At 43.9% G+C, this 21,855-nt stretch overlaps 1 protein-coding gene across 1 annotated transcript in view; it reads right to left on the bottom strand.

Moving 5' to 3' along the window:
• Positions 1–589: 589 nt before the first annotated feature.
• The window catches only part of LOC134536299 (guanine nucleotide-binding protein G(s) subunit alpha isoforms XLas-like), a 375,501-nt gene continuing 354,235 nt past the window's right edge, over positions 590–21,855 (bottom strand). The window contains exons 2-3 of the mRNA XM_063376050.1: positions 738–1,218; positions 590–659 (exon numbers count right to left, since the gene is read on the bottom strand). Of these exons, the coding sequence (XP_063232120.1) occupies positions 590–659; positions 738–1,218 (551 nt within the window). The remainder of the gene's footprint in view (positions 660–737; positions 1,219–21,855) is intronic.

The following is a 21,855-nucleotide window of genomic DNA, read 5'->3' as shown; positions in this document are numbered from 1 at the left end:
TAGGGCCGTGACGATGTGATTATAGAAACAAGCCTTACATCCCCAATTGAAGAGGAACACTTCTAGATGAAAATAAAAACACTTCCGTTATTATAGTTATGTTCAAAATTAAAAGTATTTTTTTTCGAACTACTTAGGCTTACAGTAATAGCTAATCTACCGCACTTTATAAAAAAAATTACCGTTAGAAAAAGTAACTCACTGCAACCTTATAACATCGGACTAGATGATACCTCATTTCTGTTATATAATAAAATACCTTTATAAAATAGTGTGACCAACGGTAGCGATATGCTCGCCAGGTCAGGGAGAGTTCTGTGACGCAGCCGAACCGAACAAGACCACGTGTCGCAGAAACTCATCCGAACTTCTTACTCTAAAACAATGTTATGCAAAAAGGTTTGCCTCCCCGCCAGTTCTTCCCGCCCGCGCCCGAAGTCACACTCTACCGAGGCACAAAATAAATAATATACAAACATGCAAGAATAGTTATTTGTTATTTTTTTTACATTACACAATTTTATCTCTCTTTAAGGCGTACTCAAATTTTAAATTTGTTATAATGTAAAAGTGTTTAGCTGGCGGCTCGCTACACCTGGAACAGTCGCAACATGTTCTCGTTGTTCCAGAGTATCCTGGAGGCGTCCTCGCTCGCGCCCCTGCAGTAGTACGAGCTCCACTGCTGCTGCTGCTGCTGCTGCTGTTGTTGCTGCTGCTGTTGTTGTTGTTGTTGCTGCTGCTGCTGCTGCTGCTGCTCCGAGCGCAGGCAGCAGGCCTTGCACTCCTCGCCGCACGGCGTGCACTGCGCCCAGCCGCCGCGCTCGGGGGCGGCGGGCTGCAGGAACTGCGCCTGCGCGGTGCGGCTGCGCTTGGCCGCCCCCCCGCCCCCGCCCCAGGAGGCGGCGGACGCGCGGCGGGCGGCGGCGCGCTGCTCGGGCCCCGGCTCGACGGCGGCGCGCGCGCCCCGGTGCCGCCCCACGGCCGCCGCCTGGTGCAGCGCCGGGGGCGCGGGGGCGGCCGGCGCCGTGACGCCCGCCCACGGCTGCTGGTAGGGCGCGGGCGGCGCGAGGAAGCCGGGGCGGCACGACGTGCAGGGGGCGGCGGCCACCGCCGCCACGCCCACGGCGGGCTGCTGGTGGCGGGGCACCGCCTCCTTGGGCGCCAGGCTCAGGTTGTTGTTCACCTCGGGGGCGGCTCCGCACGTGGACGCCAGCAGCTCTGCAACAAGACCGCCGCCCGTCAGCCGAGCCGCGTCCACCCCTCGCCACACCTCAGCACACCTCGCCACACCTCGCCAACCAACACCTGTGGCTGATTGGTTTCACTCATAAAGACAGAGCGAACATTTCTAATAAGTCCACAAGACGAACAACAGTTTAGCTGTGTGCCCGCGACAAGCAGGATTCAAAATAACTATGAAGTTTACTTTAAGCAGATTTAAAAAAAAAATGCATAAAAGCGGACGAGCTACAGTAGCTTCAAATTTCAATGATCATTCCTGAATGACGTGCGAGCTTGGAACAAATGCAAAGTTCTTCCACCGTGTTTCAGATAAAAAGGCTCTGGGGGTACATGTAATGTTCCGCCAGCCTGACACACGTGTCTGTGTGTTCTGCACACCAGCATCGCCGATCGGAGGACAGCTGTGGTTCTGGCACTGCGACAGCCGTGTGTGTGTGTGTGTGTGTGTGTGTGTCAGCCCACAGAAGCACGCACGTGTGTCAACTTGTCGAACACTTGCCGCATCACAAGCCGTGAATATGTATGCGGACACGAGGGCCATCAAGGCAGACAATGACACCAGACAGCGAGGTACAGACAAGCATGTACACAGACCCAGGTCATGCATGCATAATACACGGAATGCAATTTACCAGGCACTGTTGTCCTGGATTAAATATCATGTGCCCAAATGTATGCAGCTTTTGTTTTACAGTTTATGGCTTGAAAGCCCACAAGTCGTTGATTAAATTGTTTCCTAAAGTTGACTGTCTTTGAGTATAAATGTATCAAAAGGTTTTATATGATATTAACGTTGCCGTCTTACGTCACAGTTATAAATAACTTTAAGGCCTTCGAACAATAGGGCGAGTACGCTACTTTCCTGTAAAAGACAAACATTTTTGTATCGCTCGAATTGTTTCGTTATTTGTTCCCAGTTTATAGAAAAGAAAATATGCAACAAAATATTAGGAGGTAGACATCTAGCCTCGGTAACGAGCAAATTTTATGATATGTCATGTTTTTCATGTAGCAATTAAACTTATAATACGAAACTCTGAACGACATTAAAAGTATATTTATTTAAAATAATGCCAACCGTGACACATTTACTGACTGATCAATAAAATCATCGCTTTTCAAGTACATACAAATATTTATAAATAACACACTTTCTGCGCCCGCCGCTAGATTCGCAGCCTGAATCGTAAACGTGGCGTGCCACCATCACACAGAGAAATTTTAAACTATTTTAAACTGCTAAGATATAAACGAAAAAGACTTTAAAATTCCTAAACCCCGGCTTTGGACATAATTTTCGACAAGGATATATATTAAAATAGTGCCCGTCTTTGTTAAAATTCATTAAACAGTTAATACTATAAAGTTTCCACACACAATACAACATATTAAAACAATAAGTATTTGCTTATATATGTATTTTTGCGTGAACGACTGAAATTAATTTGAAAATAGTACTCCATACAATCAAACCTTGCCTTATTGAGCTGCTTCAACATTATAAATATATATAACGTTATTTAAAAAATTTAAAAAAAGTTACAGTAAGATTTTAACCCCATCCCTTAAGGTTACTAAGCATGCGCTCTACCTCTGCGCTACTAAGCCTTTGGAATGTTAGAAGGAGAATATGTATTATAATCAATGTAATGCCAATTCTCTTAATTATTTTAAAACTTGAGATTACTTTTTACTGACTATACTACTTCACCAAATATATTCCGGTGCAGTTTCACTAGCATAAAGTTTCATTTGGTACACCAAAACTTTTGGTAATCCACCCAATGTTTACGATGGGGACTATATACGTGTTTATGTTGAGGCACGTGGGTCCGCCATCTTGGTTACCCATTTCCATTCATCAACATCCACTGCCTTTTCACGAAATTAATCCTACTGAACGCAGTATACTGAGAGCTAAGATTTTTACACATAAATGGTGAATATGCTCTGGCAGCCAGAAGCAACATGAGATGTAACGAGAAATGTACATGACAGGAGGCCAGGAATCTGTCTTCACACTGTTAAAACTGTTCACCTTAAATTTGCGAAGAATGCTGATGACAAATTACAGGGATCTTCGTAAATTTACAGGTACTGATTTCACTTTCATTATCACGAATCCACAAGAGTAATCCTATTATAAAAAAACAAATACTTTATAAACTTGTTCAGCCAACATGTCCTTATGCTTGCCTTTTTACCGTGTTTACATCGGAGCACGGTACTAGGAAGTCGGAATACGGCGTAGTTTTCACGATGATAAAACTAGCTGAAATTACGAAGTACCTACCTAATCTTCGTTCATTTCAGGTAATTTCTTCGTCGGAAAGTCCGCAACTTTACTGTATTTTCGAACAGTGTACAGCGAACGCGTTCCTATTGGCCCAGATGAGTGCGGAGAACAGTGACACTACAGACTTATTGCGGAGAACAGTGACACTACAGACTTATCAAAGAAAAATTCAAACTGAAATAACCGAACCAAAAGATGGAATTTGTTAAAAAAATATAAACCATAATATTATAATAATGTTCGCAGGCTTTCACGGCCATTGTCTGAAGTAGCTTGGTTTCTTGGTTGTAGGCGTGTCCTTGGCGAATAATTCACCGACGTTTCGGTCGACATTGCAGTCGCCATCATCAGGGAGCAGTTACCTACTTAGGTACTTACTGCTCCCTGATGATGGCGACTGCAATGTCGACCGAAACGTCGGTGAGTTATTCGCCAAGGACACGCCTACAACCCAGAAGCCAAGCTACTTCATAATATGCTAAGCTTATTCTTTTGGATTCACGTTCAAAGTTGTGATCTCTGTGTCCGTAGATTTTTCGGAGTTGGCCGCAAATTTAATTTGTAACCCGCGTTCTTCGATAACTGAAGGTAGACATTTCTAACAGTGTGTGTGCGAGTCCTTCTGCCTCGCCTATCTCGTCGTGTGCAATCGTCTCTAATGGACCACACAAGTAACAAACGTGAAGCTGGTGTGTTGTTGAGAGCCACGTCCACACGAAGGAAGTTTGTCCCGCGCCCCGCTCAGAGTCCTTGGAGGGCGAGCACTGCCCGCGGAGGACAGCGCCATTGTGTGGTAATGCGCGCCGTGACTGAGGCAGCCCCAGGTGCCTGCAGCAGGTGGGCCGCTCTCTCCGCGCGGAAACACGCCTCCACTCGGCGCAGATGGAGAACAATGTCGGCCATGATAAACGTTCATCCTGAGCAACTAGACCCCTGTGTCTTATCGCGGCGTGCCTTAACTGCTACAGCCTCGACTCTACTTGCCTCTACGTACATTTCAGAGGTAGATTTCCTTGGCGGATTAGTCTAGAGACAGGAAAAATTCGTGGATTCATTTCGCGGTAGGCTACACTCCAAACTCGTTCACCTTCATTCTGAGTCAGTGATTGGACCACCGTTTACTTGAAGGACTCTAAGCCAGTGAAAAACCTTCAACAAAATCACAAGTATCAGATCACAAGCATCTCACGTAACACGTGTCACGAGTCCATTATCCAATGAGCAGGCGCATTTTGTCCTAGAACATAGATGATCGTGGAGTTTATCCTAGAGGTCACTGAACCCGCGAATTTTTCCGGTCTCTACGGATCACACGTGGTTAGGAAACCACTTCTCTTCTTTAACTGGCTCAGAGTCTTCGAGGGCATGTCCACAGAAAAGGTACACGTATTTCAAGTCTACTGTGCTGCACAATGAACCCGCGACACTTACCACACAAGTGCTCAGGTGTGCCGTTAAACGCCTGCGCCGACGATTATGACAAATTAAAACAAAATCTCCATCCGTTTGACTTTCCGCAGGTCAGCTGACAGTCGGCGAATTAATAAACACTCACTGAAATACTTGCCTACTTCAGCACACTAAACCGGCTTCTATGTTTGGCTCTCAGTGCAATTTCCGTTGTTTTAATTGTAAACCTTAAATGTATTTTTTTAAATATTTTTCTCTCGTAATGCTTAACCATCGCAAGTTGTTAGGATTTGCACATTCAATTTAAATTGTAGTATAAATCAGTGGTTGCGAAAACGCAATTGTTTCTTTTACGAATAGTAATCATATGTTAAGTTAAATATTGAAAGCGCCGTTACCTCCTTTCCAATTTAATTTTTTTTGTTAACTAATTGCAAAAATTAATTACAGCCGAACGAGTGCGAAAATGACTTGAAAAGAGGGGAAGGGAAAATGTCATTAATTGGAGTTTTAATCAGAGCAGCTTAAATGAACTTTGTTTAGATTTTAAAAAAACAAATTGGTTACGTGTCCGTAACTTGACACAAATTAATGCACTAGAACGATAAAAGCAAATATGCAATAATTCCCTTGCAGGAACACAAAACACGACATAGTGTATAATTAGAGATACGGAAGTTTCGCGCATTCATTTAGTAGCAAGTTAGAATGCAAACCTTCACTCTCTCGCACTGTGTTCCTGATTGGACCGCAGTTATTTGGACACGCCCAACTACGACTCAGCTAGGAGAGAAGTAAGTGAATCAAGTAGTACCAATTAACAAGGATACACCTGTTCTCGCTAGTAAATCAACCAATGGGAAAGCAAACATGGGTTGAGCACGCCTATGACTTGGAAAACTACCCTGAGGCCAGACGAATTCGCGAAATTTCCGGGTCACTATGTATAAAGCCTGAGTTCTTGTCACCGCGTCTCCAGCGGGCTGTGTCCACGAGCAGCAGCACTGCAGGAGTGGGGCGCTAGATGTTCCCGCGCCCTCCAAGCTATGGAGAAGTTTCACTCGGAAAGTCCAGCGTGGAAGCGCGCGTGCTCACGAGGCGGGCGAGTGGGGCGGCAACATTCCTCCGCGTTGCTGGGAGCACGAAGGAATTCGGGAGTGTGAAGTCACGAACCAGGCGGGGGGAGTTTCGATCGAGTGTAACCAATCCTTTAGGCGGCGAGCGATAAGCAACAACAAGCGCCTCGGCACGTTTGGCGCGTTCACGCGCGCCACCAACACACTGGACACCACCTCTGACGCTATTGCCTACACTGGCCACCCATGCTCAGAACTCGGACGGTTTAGTGAGGAACGTCCTACGTTGAACTCTATCCAACACCACCCCACATACCGAGTGCTTCCACATCAGTGGTACACGCGTTATGCTCGGAGCTCAACTCGTAAGTACCGTTTTTCAGTGACACGGAAACGGAGATGGATCAGCTAGAGACATGCAAAATTCGCGGTTTCGATGGCCTTCAGGATAGACTGCACATACCCCCGTACACTCGGGCAAATAACGCAGGTTCATTGGCTGCCGACTTGTAAGTCGTCTCAGCTGGTTTGTCTGTGATTCGATCCTTCTTTGGTTGAGGGTTTATAACTGGTTGAGATTCGTCCAGATGAACAGTAAGCCAATAGCAAAATTACCTAAGAGGTATATGTGTTTGAATTCTAGGCTATCACCGAATGAATCCGCGAATTTTGCAGGTCTCTATGGATCACGTAAACGGAGACGGATCTTCCGGAACAGATTTTATACATCAGCACGCAGGCGGAGACGAACCCGTACGTATTAGCTCGGAAATGCTGAGCTCTTGCGTATACTTTGCTCCGTGTAACAAACAGAAGCCGAGTACTTTGCTGCGGCGGTAGCCATGTTTGTTTATGTTATAAACGCGTTAAAAAAGTTGAATCGCGTACAAGAATATCTAGTGTTCTATTATTACTTTGCCGTTTATTTTTATTATATATTTAAATTCAACCCGTGCTATGATCTCGAAGCATAACCTTTAATTGCAATATAATTGGTTGCCATTTGTTACGTTTCCGTGCGTTGTGGAAGCAGGAGACGCGATAATTAAATGTTCCGAGAGTTACCGTCTCCGTTTACATGTCATTGTATAACGGGTCTAACTATCTGCTGACATTTTGACCGCCTCTATTGGAAAGTGTTGTAAAGGCACTGTAACACTATGAAAATTTCGCTTCCAACACCTTCCAATATGTTGTATCGAGAAGCCTAAGATGTCCATCAAGTTCTGTCCCTGCCCGAACACGCCCGAATATTCACCTTCGGCCAACCTCGGGATTTGTTTTATTTTTGCGCTGGAAAAATGAATTCAAATATTAAAAGTGGTCGGTTAGGTTAGCTACATTAAAACACTTTAAAACACTATGGACGGTTAGTTAGGTTAGTATAGCTACATTAAAATAAACAGAGAAATATAAATATATATATATAAATAAACCCGAGGTTGGCCGAAGGTAAATATTCGGGCGTGTTCGGGCAGGGACAAAACTTGATGTACATCTTAGGCTTCCCTGTTGTATCATATAACGTTGAAGGGTTATGACGTCATCTCAAACGTCACTATCGCAGCCATGTTTGTTTGACAAGTCGGATGACTTGTTTTTCAACCAAATTTTTTGCATATAGGAAGGGTTCTAAAATATGTTGGATGCAATAGGCCAATAAAAAAAAGCGTAGCTAAAACGGAAATGATATCCGTTTCCGTCACAACGAATTTTTTGAATGATGTAGAACACACAGATAATCTAACTAAATACACTCTTGAAAAACGAATCCACTCAACATAAATTTTTTTATATATCAATAAGGCGAAGGGCTACGCCGGGTTTTGCTGCCAAAAGTAAATAGACCTTTTATAGCAAACAAGCTGTGGGCAATTGTTCGTGGAATGTGTGTTCTAATAGTGGCCACTTCTACTCAACATACTTGCAGTGATGTTTTCAGGGCGATTCAAGAGCTTTTTTTTCCTTCAAAGAAAATAGGTCTGAAATCATCTGGTTTTCGCACGAGTCCATGAATTTAACCACGTATTTGGTTACGAAAGGAATTTTATTGAATAGGCCAAACAATCTCTTCTCCGGAAAAAAAAGGTTTTTTGGAGTAACGTGATCTTCAACCAATAAACAAATTCTGCAAAACCATTTATGCAATCTAGCGCACACATTCCGGCCACCATAGCTATATTGCAAAAAAAATGTTTTGTGGTTTAGATAAACAACACAAACAATGAGGGAATTTGCCGTTTCGTTCAAGATTGCTCTTTGTAAACACTCGCTCTAGAACAGACCTCGAAAGATCTAAAGAATGTTAGCTACACAAATTTCAACTGAACACGCTAGTGAATCACTGAAGACGTGTCAACATTCTCTGCCTTTTGGGCAATCCCCAACACTTTATAAGGGATCTTACTTCCCGACGACTTCGTGTTTTACGTTTGAATTAGCAAATTAAAATATCTTAGCCTTCTTAAAAACATAATTAATTATTTACAACAGACCGATGCGCAGTGTCCTTTTCGTTACACGACTTGGCAACGCTGCACCGCCGCCTGTACCGAATGGCCGACCATTCAACTCAAATATGCCCCAACCTAGCTTTTAATCACCTAAAACACCCTTCATTATTATTACAATCTCAACGACATTAATCAGGAAGAGGAGGTGGGAGAGAGAAGGAGAAACTAAGGCGACGGAAGTAGCAATTTGAGCGCAACCTTCCTTACCCTTGCACGTAATCCCGGCAATTTGCCAGGAAGAAGGCGAAGTATAATTACACGACAATTTATCGCGCGCCGCGCTACTCGGGTAGGGTGTGCAGGGTTAGGGTGGTGGTATGGAAAGGGGTAGTGCGGGCGAGGGGTAGTAGTTAAGGTGGCTAACACGCAGCGGCGAGCAGGCGACCAGCTGCGCGCGCACGAAGGCCAGACGGCCACCGAGAGGCATCGCTCGGGGTGGTGCAGGGTACATGGTACAGGGTACAGGGTACAGGGTACAGGGTACATGGTACAGGGTACAGGGTACATGGTACAGGGTACATGGTACAGGGTACATGGTACAGGGTACAGGGTACATGGTACAGGGTACAGGGTACAGGGTACAGGGTACATGGTACAGGGTACAGGGTACATGGTACAGGGTACAGGGTACATGGTACAGGGTACAGGGTACATGGTACAGGGTACATGGTACAGGGTACAGGGTACATGGTACAGGGTACAGGGTACAGGGTACAGGGTACAGGGTACATGGTACAGGGTACATGGTACAGGGTACAGGGTACAGGGTACAGGGTACAGGGTACATGGTACAGGGTACATGGTACAGGGTACAGGGTACAGGGTACATGGTACAGGGTACAGGGTACATGGTACAGGGTACATGGTACATGGTACAGGGTACATGGTACAGGGTACAGGGTACAGGGTACATGGTACAGGGTACAGGGTACAGGGTACAGGGTACAGGGTACAGGGTACATGGTACAGGGTACAGGGTACATGGTACAGGGTACATGGTACAGGGTACAGGGTACAGGGTACAGGGTACAGGGTACAGGGTACATGGTACAGGGTACAGGGTACAGGGTACAGGGTACATGGTACAGGGTACAGGGTACAGGGTACAGGGTACATGGTACATGGTACAGGGTACAGGGTACAGGGTACATGGTACATGGTACAGGGTACAGGGTACAGGGTACAGGGTACAGGGTACAGGGTACATGGTACAGGGTACAGGGTACAGGGTACAGGGTACAGGGTACAGGGTACAGGGTACATGGTACAGGGTACAGGGTACAGGGTACAGGGTACAGGGTACAGGGTACAGGGTACAGGGTACAGGGTACAGGGTACATGGTACAGGGTACAGGGTACAGGGTACAAGGTACAAGGGTACAGGATACGAGGTACAGGGTACAGGGTACGAGGTACATGGTACAGGGCAATGTGGCGGCGTCACATATCCCGAGACCTACTGAGCCGCGAGTACACAGTCACTGTTGCTGCGCTGGCAACCCTGCAGCCACTCGCAGCAGCAGGCGCAGCGTGGCGTCACGAACCTCAGAATCATCCAAGCAACATATGTAATATACATATAGATAGTCCACGAAATAAAGACCAAATGAGGCACAAAACTCCAAAAGATTTATCCAAAGCTGAGACGAGACCGAGAGTTTGGACAGAGACGACGCGAAGGCACGGGCTAGGCCATGGCTGATGTACGTGCCATTATCTCGGTGCCATTGCAATGCCATTATTTTGGCACCTACACCATTATCTCGGTACACGTACCATTATTTCGGTACTTCTAGACTTCGTGTACCATTATCTCGGTTATTATACCATAATCTTGGCAATTCCATCATTATATCGCACTTGTACCATTATGTTGATACTAGTACTATTATCAAACAAAAAATATTGCATTACATAGTTAAAATATATTAATTTCCCATCAGTTTCAAGGGAAAGCACCATAGCCTTTCGCAATTAGGTAGATTTCGAAGACAAGACTTCTGTACTTGTATTTTATGTCAGTGATGAATAGTTCACTATAAAATATATTATTTGAATTTATAAATTTATGTATTATGCAATTGTGGTATTTCTATTTTAGTACCTAATCAAAATTGTAACACATTCAGGATCAAGATAAAGTAACTACAAAAATGAAACTGTAAAATTTTACTGACAGAATAAAAAAAATTATAAACAAAGTTAAGAACATTTAAATACTTCATTTAAATTGTATTTTAATTCATGTAGCTCTTGTTAACTACAATGTGTACTTTAAGAAACCGTTTGGAGTTTCATCACTATAAAATGAACAATATTTATAATGTACTGAATAACTTGGCGGATTATTGGATTAACATATTGACCTGTTGGGTTAAGTGCACACTAAAGACTTTGAAGCTATAGTAATACTACTTGCATAGCTAAGTGTTTAATAAGTAAAATTTAAACAGTAATTTTATGTGAATTTAATGAGTTTTGTTCAATATGCGTATTCGCTTTTGCAGATATCAGACATTTTAAAGACAAAGCTTGTTTATAAAACAAGCAGAGTATAAAACAAATTTCGGCACAGCCTATATGTGCAGATAGATTTCAAAATACCGATTTCTTCTGGAACGTTGTGGATACTTCTGAAACTTTCTAGAAACTTCTGAAACGTTTTGAGAGATTAATGTAAATGAAAGTATGTATGTTTTCCATAATTCTAATATAAATGTTCTTATATGCAGCAAAAATGTTTTGAATGTTTATTGAATGCGTTCAGCATTGAATATCATAGAATTTCATACTAAGGTAGTTATGAAATTTTTAACCTACAAACGCTATATTTTATACCTTGCACTAATAAGTGGTGATAAGAAAATGGTTTTTGACCAACGTTTAAGATAATATTTATGAAGTTTAGAATAATTTCCAAATTATAATTGTTAGTGTAGATACTTATTAAGAAAGTTATGAATTTTTTTGTCCTTTAACCCCTCTTCTTAACTCTTTGCAGCAATGGATGGCTGTATCAAAATTGTTTTATATTAAATGTTTTAGATAATATATAAGGTTTAGAAACAATTTGAACGGATTTGCAGGTGTCCCTTACTAAGGGAGTTTTCAATTGTAAATCCTCTAACCCTGTTTTTTTTTTTCACTCCTTGCAGTCATGTTTAATAATAAAACATTTATCTGGGCCAAAGTTACTCGTATTATTCTCAAAAATACGTTAATTTCATAGGGATGCGATATTTGTCATATTAGGATGTTATAGCGATGCATCTGTTTTTTTTTTAAACCTTCCACATTTCTACCCCTTTGGTTTAATTATAGTTTGGAAGTGCTTAAGTTACGGCAGTTATTGTGTCTATTTTATGGAGTATGGACCATGAAACGAATAACAATTTTCCTGAAGTCGCACCATGATAATGGTTATAAATTAATTTAACACTTACTCTATATGTATCGTCAAGTATACATCCAAACGTGTTATTTAAAACGTTATTGTTATTAGCTAATTTAATATATAGCCCATATTTGTATATTTTAACCCTGGCCTGTAGTACAATTAGGTTTTTATTAACATTTCTGTAAAATAATACAAACTGAAGTAATTTTGAAAAATGACGGGACACGAATGTATAATTACATACTGAAAGTTTGTATCTTTAATGTTACGGAATTTTTTACCGTAGATGTAGCACGTAACGTCTTCATAGTAACATTGAGACGCATAAAATTTCTTGAAAACATGTTATATACGGTGGTTTAATAACTGAATGAATGTTAGATGATTTTACGTTAATTTTGTTAAACATTTTTCTTCTCCAAACAAGCACTTCTTCAAAAATGCTCGAGTAACTGACAGGCCACTAGGCTAAACACAAAGCCATTAGCTGTTACTGTCTATACTCTTTTTTCACCCAAACATTGGAGAAAATATTTATATTAATTCAATAAATACATTTTAAACATACATTTTGTGACTCGTAATATTCAACTACTTTCTGCCGGGTCCCACATCCTATTTTTTATTTAGGCAATTGACTGAGATCCATGTATTCGCGATAAAATTTGACTGTGTGCTAAACTTCGACACATTAAGTATTAAAATTGTATTCACAATTTACATAATTCTTTTTGAACATTATGCACCATAGTAGGGATACTACGTGTAAAATATCTTCCATTACGCCTAGTATCAAAATTCTAATTTTTGCATCGAGACTTGCCATCGTTAACTTCTAGTACAGAGTACAAAATATTTTTTTCCCTCATAATCGATTATAAGTTAGGTATTCGAATATCTGAACGAATTTTTACTAATTTCATGTTAATTTTGCTAAACAATTTTTACTGCTCCGACAATGCATTTCTTCTTTCTGGTTCGAGTGTGGACACACGCCGCTAAGTCAAACAAAAACTGTTTCCTGTCGCGACGACTGCCCAGCGTTCTTGGAAAGAGAAGGCAGGAGGAGTGCGTGCACGGCGTCTGGCGTGGGCGTGGCTGGCGTGACGGCAGGGGCGTCTCTGATTGGCCGACGCGTCACGATCTCTCGCTCCGCGCGCACGCGTGGTGGTCCCGCGCACCGATGTTTTTTTTTTTTTCCTAACCTAAGTTAAAACTATGTGTGTAAGGGAGGGGTCTAGGTAGGGAAGACTCTAAGTGCGTCTCAGGGCTAGCCCTATACGCTCTAAGCATGCGGGTTTTTAACCATGCTGAGAAGGTCACGTGCATCATGTGCTAGGAGGGGATTGGCCAGCCATGGCAGACGTTTTCGCCATGACTAACTCCCCTCACTCTTAATTCTAGACTAAAACTAGATAAGTTGGGCCCAGGTAAAACCTCCATAGACAGAGGGAAAACCCTGGGCACATACATGCGGGATGCAAAGGTCATGCATTATTACAAGCAGGTGGATTACAGGAATAGAAGGATGGTCCTGGAAGAAGAGTGGGGCGTGGTAGAAGTTCTACTATGCAAGGGTGGGGCACTTGGACTTTTAGTCCGCATTGGTTTGGTCAGGTCTGGTTTTTTTGGGGGCGGCTTATGCCGTTTCCCGTCGTGCTGCCAGTTAGCACTCATTGTGGCTGTGTAATATGATCGTGTAAGTGGGGCGGTCGCGAACTGTGGCATCGGACTAGACTCCAGAGTGGTGACATAGCTTCAGGTCGACCTGTCGCCAGCAAAAGGCAGTCGGTCAGTTAGAGAAATTGCCACCTTCTGTCATTGAAAGACTCTAGCCTAGCATCTACGCTGTTAATCTTCGAAGGATAATTTACTTATTCCATTAGAGCCCCGCTGGGCCAAAGCACGACTATTTGATTCGCCTGATAGTTTGTGTTGTGCAGTGTGTAGTGGGATGATGTGTGCTTATATATAATTGGGGCCTAATATTAACTTAACTTAATATTAACTTAATGTACGTGAGCTGCCAGCTTGTGTGCGTACGCTCCGCGCGCGTGTTCTCGCGCACGGAGCAGGGGGAGGGGGCGCGCTGATTGGTCCGCGGGCTGCCGGCCAATCAGAGAGCAGTCCCGCCGCGTCCGCGTCTACGGCGGGCGGTGTGACAGGATAGATTTTGGGCGTTTATATTTCTCATTAATGTCTGGATCATAATTTCATAATGTAGAAATATGTGGATTTAAACTATTTGCGCATTTATCGTAAAAAGTTTGTGTAGTTCTGATGTAGAAGTCTTGTAAGGTTTCCGACTTCGTTTCACGATGCAAGGCTGCTACAGCACAATACACTGGGGCGTCTGTAACTGCCCGAATACATTTGTTTTGTACTCGTTGTAGCTTTATTAAGTGCGATTTCGCAGCAGTTGCCCATACTGGGGCTGCGCACCGATGCCTGGAGCCGGGGTCGCGGAACGGCCTAGAGTGCCGGAGTGTTGCGTGGGGTGGTGAGTGGGGGTGGGGTGGGGTGGGGTGGGGTGGGGTGGGGTGGGGCGGGGTGGGGTGGAGTGAGGTGGGTGGGGTGAAGGGCGGAGGGAGGCGGCGCGGAGCTAGCAGTTCCAGGCCACAATAAGGGCCGCCGACTCCCCAGACAACAAGGGCCGCCCTGCCGAGCCAGCTGCGAGGGCCGCGCGAAACAACCCGACTATCTGCACTTTACACTTCATGAACCTACTCTAAATAGTGGTCACGCCGATGATTTGCTTCTTGTGACAGGTGTTTAAGGGCCCGTCCCACCCGGGCACACATACGATTAACAGAGCTTCAGAAAAACTACGCGATTTGAAAACAACTCAAAATATCCGGGTGAAGTCTGTCCACGAAAAGCATTTAATAGTTCACTGAGGGCGATAAGTAGTTTGGTTTCCAGATTATGTTATGAAACTGTACACTTAAAATGGCTGAAAGGCGTGTTTTCAGAGTAATTTTTAGGTATAAAACAACCGGTGCAGATTCTTTAAAAGCACTTAAGGGACTTGCAGTGCACCTTTATCTTCATTTCTCCGCAATATCATGTTACGGTCATCACTCAAATTTCACAGTTGTTCTCTGGACGACTAGAAGACTACAGAGCCTTGCGCTTAGAGGCGATACCGCACTAGAAGCACCAGCGAACGTCGCTCTTGTCATCTCGCCTCACTAACACACATGCGGGTGGGCCCCTTAATGCCATGCTCACAGGTATACTTTCGCGGTATAGGATGCTAGATAACCAGAAAATTATAATTGAGTTAGTTTCGAGAATCGAAGATTGGCCGGAAAAAAATTTAGATGGGTAGGAGTTAAAAACATAGCCGAGTTGAGGGCGAGTTTAACACGAATATATTAGCAATCGGCATTAGTATGCAGAACATAAACACTGCTACAAATTAAAAATTATTATTCTTTTTTTACACCTTGTTTGTTCCCTGTCCCCCAAATAAAGATATTTCGTCATCACATAAGTGAGTCTGTCTCTACTTGCTCTGTGGGTAAGCCATCATTAATCAGTAGTCACACCACCATGTATTCAAATGCTCATCAAAACCCATGAGAGCCACAATCGCTCACTAGCCCACAACCTGTTCATTAATGTATGTTTTAATTGCGTGTTCCTGTGCGTCTCAAGTTATCAAGTTGTCACCCCCCCCCCCCCCCTTTCCACCTCGGGCGCACGAAGTCCGTAATTAAGACAACGATAATTTCACTAAATCCGTGCCAGTAAAACAAACTCCAGCCCAAGTTTTAATTAAGCTATCCAGTGAGTTTTTCGTTCCTAATCAAGACATCAGCAATCACGAACTGAAGGTGCCCAAGGAGACGCCAGCACGCAATTTAAACAATCTATAAAAATAATTACTTCAATAAGCTGAAAAACATTTCTAAAAGCTCGCTCTAGTACGCAAAAAAAAAAAATCCTCCAGAAACCAAAACAGAAAGCCTCAGTATACGTGGAAGTATTACCAACTTGTCTACTTACTTAATAAGCCATTATAAATATCGACAAATTTCAATAAAATGCTAAATTCTTAATTCGTCAAACTGAACTACAACTCAGCCAAATAAGCACTGAATAATTATCCCGTGCTCCACGGAAAAAGTAGTTTGTTGTTTGTCTATAGCCACACAAAGTACTTTACTCGCGGGTTGAGCAGCACTCGAAGAGAAAAAACTAGCTGCCTTGAAAGTACAAAATCTAAGAAAATGTAGTAAAAAAAACATCAACGAAAGCAAAAACCACCAACGTGATGGAAAACTCTTTTTGCAGGCAAGACTAAAAGTTATTTCTCTAAAAGAGAAAGCTAAGGAAAACGTGTTGGGCAGACAGAAAGAAAGAGAGAGAGAGAGAGAGAGAAACTGCAGCTAATCCCTCGCAGGCGAAACCAAGTCTACAACAGAACCACGAAAAAAAAAAAAAAAAAAAAAAAATTGTATTTGAAAAGTAACCAGGTGACGGTAACTTTTTCACTTTACGTACTCGTGTAAACAATTTCCACTGAACACGCAGATTAGCACCGTTTCTGTTTCTAAAGGCATGAACTGAGCATCTAGGCTTCTACTTACATCAACCTTTTAAGAAAACATAGAAGTGGCGCCCTAAGTGCGAGGAGTGCAATCACGAATATGTCTGTGTGCCTCGGCGGTACACGCACAAAGTTACAAATGTCATACCTACAAAAAATTAGTGTTTTTGCTTGAGAAAAAAAAAAGATCCATCAGGAATCAGCTTGAAGACAGATAAACACTTTCGCAGTACATAATCACTGAATTGCATAAGATTAGCAGAGTTTAATATTTTATGGTTTTACTTAGTGATGGGTCGAATCCCAATTCTCTCAAAACCAAATCTCGAATTCAAAACCCAAAGAGTACCTCGAATATATCTTGCTAATCTGAATCTTAGTCTCAAGGGTCAATAATAAAATAATTTCCAAGAAATTAAAGATATTAACTAAGGTGCTGAAACATTCAACCCTTTAAATGTTTGTTTCACCAACTAAGTTACAAAAAATCAATACATACATCAATTATGTTTATATATATTACATGTTAAAAGTACAATATCTTGGGGAATGTTAACAGATAGAAGTGAAGGAAAAATGAATAAGTAAACTTTAGACGTTATCCGTGTTGAATTTTTTAATTTACTTTATTTCTTGTGATATTTTTCTTAGAATCTTTCGAGTACTAAGGATTTGATGGTATCTGAGGATTCGAGAATTTTATTGGTTCATCCCTAGTTTTAATTTTTATGAAATGACTCTAACAAATATTTGGTAGAATAAAAATGGCATATGTAACAGTCTAAAAATGTACGTAAAAAATCTGTTCAAACAAATGTTTGGAGTTTTCCTCTTGCAAAATCAAAACTAATCAAAAGACACAATTTCATGTAAGAATGTTATTATTTATAAACAATAATTTAAGTAGGTGAGTAGCGTGGGAAGAGAAAGCGCAGGTGTTTAATGTGCACGATAGGACACGGCCTTGCCGATCTGTCGCCCAAATCCCGCGCATGCGCAGACTTGTGAGCAGTCTCAACTGGGTTGGCTGCAAATGGATACTTGTTAGGTCGAGTGTTTCTCATTGGACCAGAGGCCCCCTTTCCCCCCCCCCCCCTTTCAGGTAAACAGTGAGCCAATAGCGAAAGCAGCTAAAGGTATATGTATTTGAATACTAGCCTATCGTGAAATGAATCCGCGATTTCTTCCAATCCTAAACTACAGTACAATCTTCATCATGAAAGAGACCTAAACGTGCTGCAAGTAAACTACACTGTTTGAAATTACAGTAAATTTATGGACTTTTTAACAAAGAAGTCATCGAAATAAACGAACAGTTCTTCGGAATTTCTTCAAATACGTACCTGAATCTTCGTAGAAACTAAGTCGTCATTCGACTTCAGAGCTGTGTGTTTCGTCCTAAACGAAGGAAACTCACACCTAGGCAAAAGAAGACCGTTCTTGCTGTACACTTAACCGGTTTTTGGAATATTTTGTTAATATATCGAGATAATGATTTAGGATTCGTGTTCTAGATAAGCGAGCTCGGGTCCGCGAACTGACCGAAGATACCCGGATGAATTGTAGCCGGCGGTGTACGTAAACTGAAGGCGAACACTTTGAAGAGTGTGCGCTGGGTCGTGTAATGAGCGCCGGGTGGAACGAGCTGTGACGAGGTTTCTGCGGGGCAACTGCGGCGGCGACAACCTCGCGCCGTCCCGTCCTCCAGGAGAGGAGCAACTCCTGCGCCACCACCCGCGGGGCGACTGAATTGTTGCCCCTTGGAAGGGCAGCCCTTCAGGAGGTTTCTGCGGGGCAACTGCGGCGGCGACAACCTCGCGCCGTCCCGTCCTCCAGGAGAGGAGCAACTCCTGCGCCACCACCCGCGGGGCGACTGAATTGTTGCCCCTTGGAAGGGCAGCCCTTCAGGAGGTTTCTGCGGGGCAACTGCGGCGGCGACAACCTCGCGCCGTCCCGTCCTCCAGGAGAGGAGCAACTCCTGCGCCACCACCCGCGGGGCGACTGAATTGTTGCCCCTTGGAAGGGCAGCCCTTCAGGAGGTTTCTGCGGGGCAACTGCGGCGGCGACAACCTCGCGCCGTCCCGTCCTCCAGGAGAGGAGCAACTCCTGCGCCACCACCCGCGGGGCGACTGAATTGTTGCCCCTTGGAAGGGCAGCCCTTCAGGAGGTTTCTGCGGGGCAACTGCGGCGGCGACAACCTCGCGCCGTCCCGTCCTCCAGAAGAGGAGCAACTCCTGCGCCACCACCCGCGGGGCGACTGAATTGTTGCCCCTTGGAAGGGCAGCCCTTCAGGAGGTTTCTGCGGGGCAACTGCGGCGGCGACAACCTCGCGCCGTCCCGTCCTCCAGGAGAGGAGCAACTCCTGCGCCACCACCCGCGGGGCGACTGAATTGTTGCCCCTTGGAAGGGCAGCCCTTCAGGAGGTTTCTGCGGGGCAACTGCGGCGGCGACAACCTCGCGCCGTCCCGTCCTCCAGGAGAGGAGCAACTCCTGCGCCACCACCCGCGGGGCGACTGAATTGTTGCCCCTTGGAAGGGCAGCCCTTCAGGAGGTTTCTGCGGGGCAACTGCGGCGGCGACAACCTCGCGCCGTCCCGTCCTCCAGGAGAGGAGCAACTCCTGCGCCACCACCCGCGGGGCGACTGAATTGTTGCCCCTTGGAAGGGCAGCCCTTCAGGAGGTTTCTGCGGGGCAACTGCGGCGGCGACAACCTCGCGCCGTCCCGTCCTCCAGGAGAGGAGCAACTCCTGCGCCACCACCCGCGGGGCGACTGAATTGTTGCCCCTTGGAAGGGCAGCCCTTCAGGATTTTTCTGACAGTGGTAAGTTTGTAAAGTGACCTAACCTAACCTAACCTAATCTAACCTATCCTAACCTAAACTAACCACTGTCAGAAAAATCATGAAGGGCTGCCCATCCAAGGGGCAAAAATTCAGACAATCTTTCAAAAACACTACTGTCAGAAAAAATCCTGATGGGCTGCCCTTCCAAGGGGCAAGTTTTCAGGAATATTTAAACACTTAAAGAAACATGTTTTCAGAAATTGGATGGGCTGCCCTTCCAGTCGGTGTACGAACAAACCATTGCCAGAAAAATCCTGAAGGGCTGCCCTTCCAAGGGGCAACAATTCAGCTCCCCCCCCCACACCCAACCCTGCCGGATGGTGCTTCACCGCGCGAAGTCACGATGCTTAATGAGCAAGATTAATAATCTCCGTCGTCATACACAGTCACTTCCACACAGTGTTTCGGGCCTCCTGCAGGCCTGTGCCTGCCACACACGGCTGCGTGTGCCCTACGACGAGGTGCTGCTGTAGGGTTGCAACAGCAGTGCTCAAGATATCCGAGTACTGATGTCTGCTCAGCTAAAAACATTTGAGAGTGCGATCAAGGACGGATGAGTATAGTACACTCCCGATTATCCGCGAAATTAAGTGGTAGGGCCACCGCGGATAGTGAAAATTGCGGATAATCCGCAAAAGAGCCGAAAATGGGAAACAAAAAAGGAAACAATTTCAACTCAAAAATATAGACCTTTATGTACAATAAAAGTTACAATTAACAGCAAAAAATTTTAAATGATGCTAACATTTTAGTATTGGAATTGAATAAGAATAAGTATCATACAATACATTTCAGTAATGTAGCATAAAAGTGCTCAACCATAAGAGACTTGAAACAAAGTGCGACAGAGACAAAAATAGCAACGCATGCCAGCCTATACTGCGTGAGTTCCGAGAAGGCCTGTGGCGTTTTACTGTATACTGCACACGATACACTCGACAATAGAGTTCAAATTTGCTCACTTGTAATAAAATACAGATTTACATATGTGCTGTATTTTTTCGTAGCATGCGCGGATGATAGGGAGTTTACTGTAGTTCCGTTTCCGTATTTAGTTTTTTGACTGTATTTGATAAGCGTGAAAAAATGAATTAAAATGCGTGTTTTTATAATAGTTTTCAGGCATGAAACATCGGGTACAGCTTCTTGAAAGCCCTCGAGGGACTCGCACTGCGCCTTATCTTCATTTCCCCGCAGTACGGTGTTATGGTTGCCACTCGAAGCTCAGCCCCTGAGGCACGCCAAATGCACGAGTGAGGACCGACCCGGCCTCGGGCTGTTCCCTGAATCGCCTCGCGCCGCGCGTGCGGTGTCACGTCACGTCGGCCAGTGCTGGGGTCGAAGCTGCATTTCGGCTCAAATACTGACACAGAAGAACCACAGAACTAAGATCGAAGTAATGACCCTGTTTCATTTGCTAGAATGTTGGCGTAACAATACCGCCAAACCTACCAATCCCAAATAAAGACGTTCCAGACGACAAGCGAAACCAAGACAAAGAAAAAGCCCAATTACAATGACCAGCTACTAGTCCACTAAGACAAAAAAACCGCACATATATTCGCCAAAATATATTTTTACAGATATGCATTTTGAATTTACAACAGCGCGACAGAAGCGATGCGATAGCAAAATATTGCGTAATTGTAATATGCATGCAGTTTTTTACCCGTGCGACCTTACATATGCCCCATATAAACGACAGCCATCAATGTTTAGCTTTATTTTTTAATCCTCGTGTTTTTGAGAGGAACGGGTTTAATCCAAATGTAACGATTATTCAATAACACCCGTGTGCGTGAACACATTCCAATGTTGATACAGATAAATTTAGAAAACAAAACTATTACATGTATACGAAACATAATAGTATTACTATCTCACCAGTCTAACCAACAGTTGAAAACTTAATGTTGCGACGGATATCTTTCTAATAGGGAATCTCGCCCGTTCATCGGCATCAGTGACCAACTCGCGTACATTCGTTTGGCAAAACTTGAGGGAAAAACCTAGCCATTGATCAGACAAACCTGTTTGTTGCCCATCTTTCTGGTAGGTTTATTTTCTCTGTTCTGAGAACCCGCCCGTCTGTCAGCTACACTGCGACGACCTTGTTTACTGCCTGTATTCCTGAGAACAATGTGCATGGCCACAAAGGCGCTGCCGCATTTCTTAGAAGAACCACGTCAAAGAAAACTACGTGAAAAGACTACCACGACTGTACTGTAAATTATAAATGGAAAGGAGACGGAGAAGAAACGAGTCTTTGAATTCCCCAAAGGCCATGCGGACTGCAATAAAATGAACAGCGCGTTTGCCTCGGTAATTCACACAATTGAATCCAACATTTATCCACCATGAAAAAAAATTATAACTAAAAAAATTGCGTATTCATATTACACGAAGATATTTCACAGGTATATTTCCTGGAATGAAGAGTAATAACGAAGTAAACGGAAAGTAAAGGCTCTATTCAATGGTAGCTAATCTACTTCTGGTATGACACAAACGTTCACTTAACACTT

The sequence above is a fragment of the Bacillus rossius genome, chromosome 10 (genome assembly GCF_032445375.1).
Source record: "Bacillus rossius redtenbacheri isolate Brsri chromosome 10, Brsri_v3, whole genome shotgun sequence".
NCBI lineage: Eukaryota > Metazoa > Arthropoda > Insecta > Phasmatodea > Bacillidae > Bacillus > Bacillus rossius.
The sequence above is the reverse complement of the archived record's forward strand: the minus strand, read 5'-3'. Positions and strand labels throughout refer to the sequence as shown.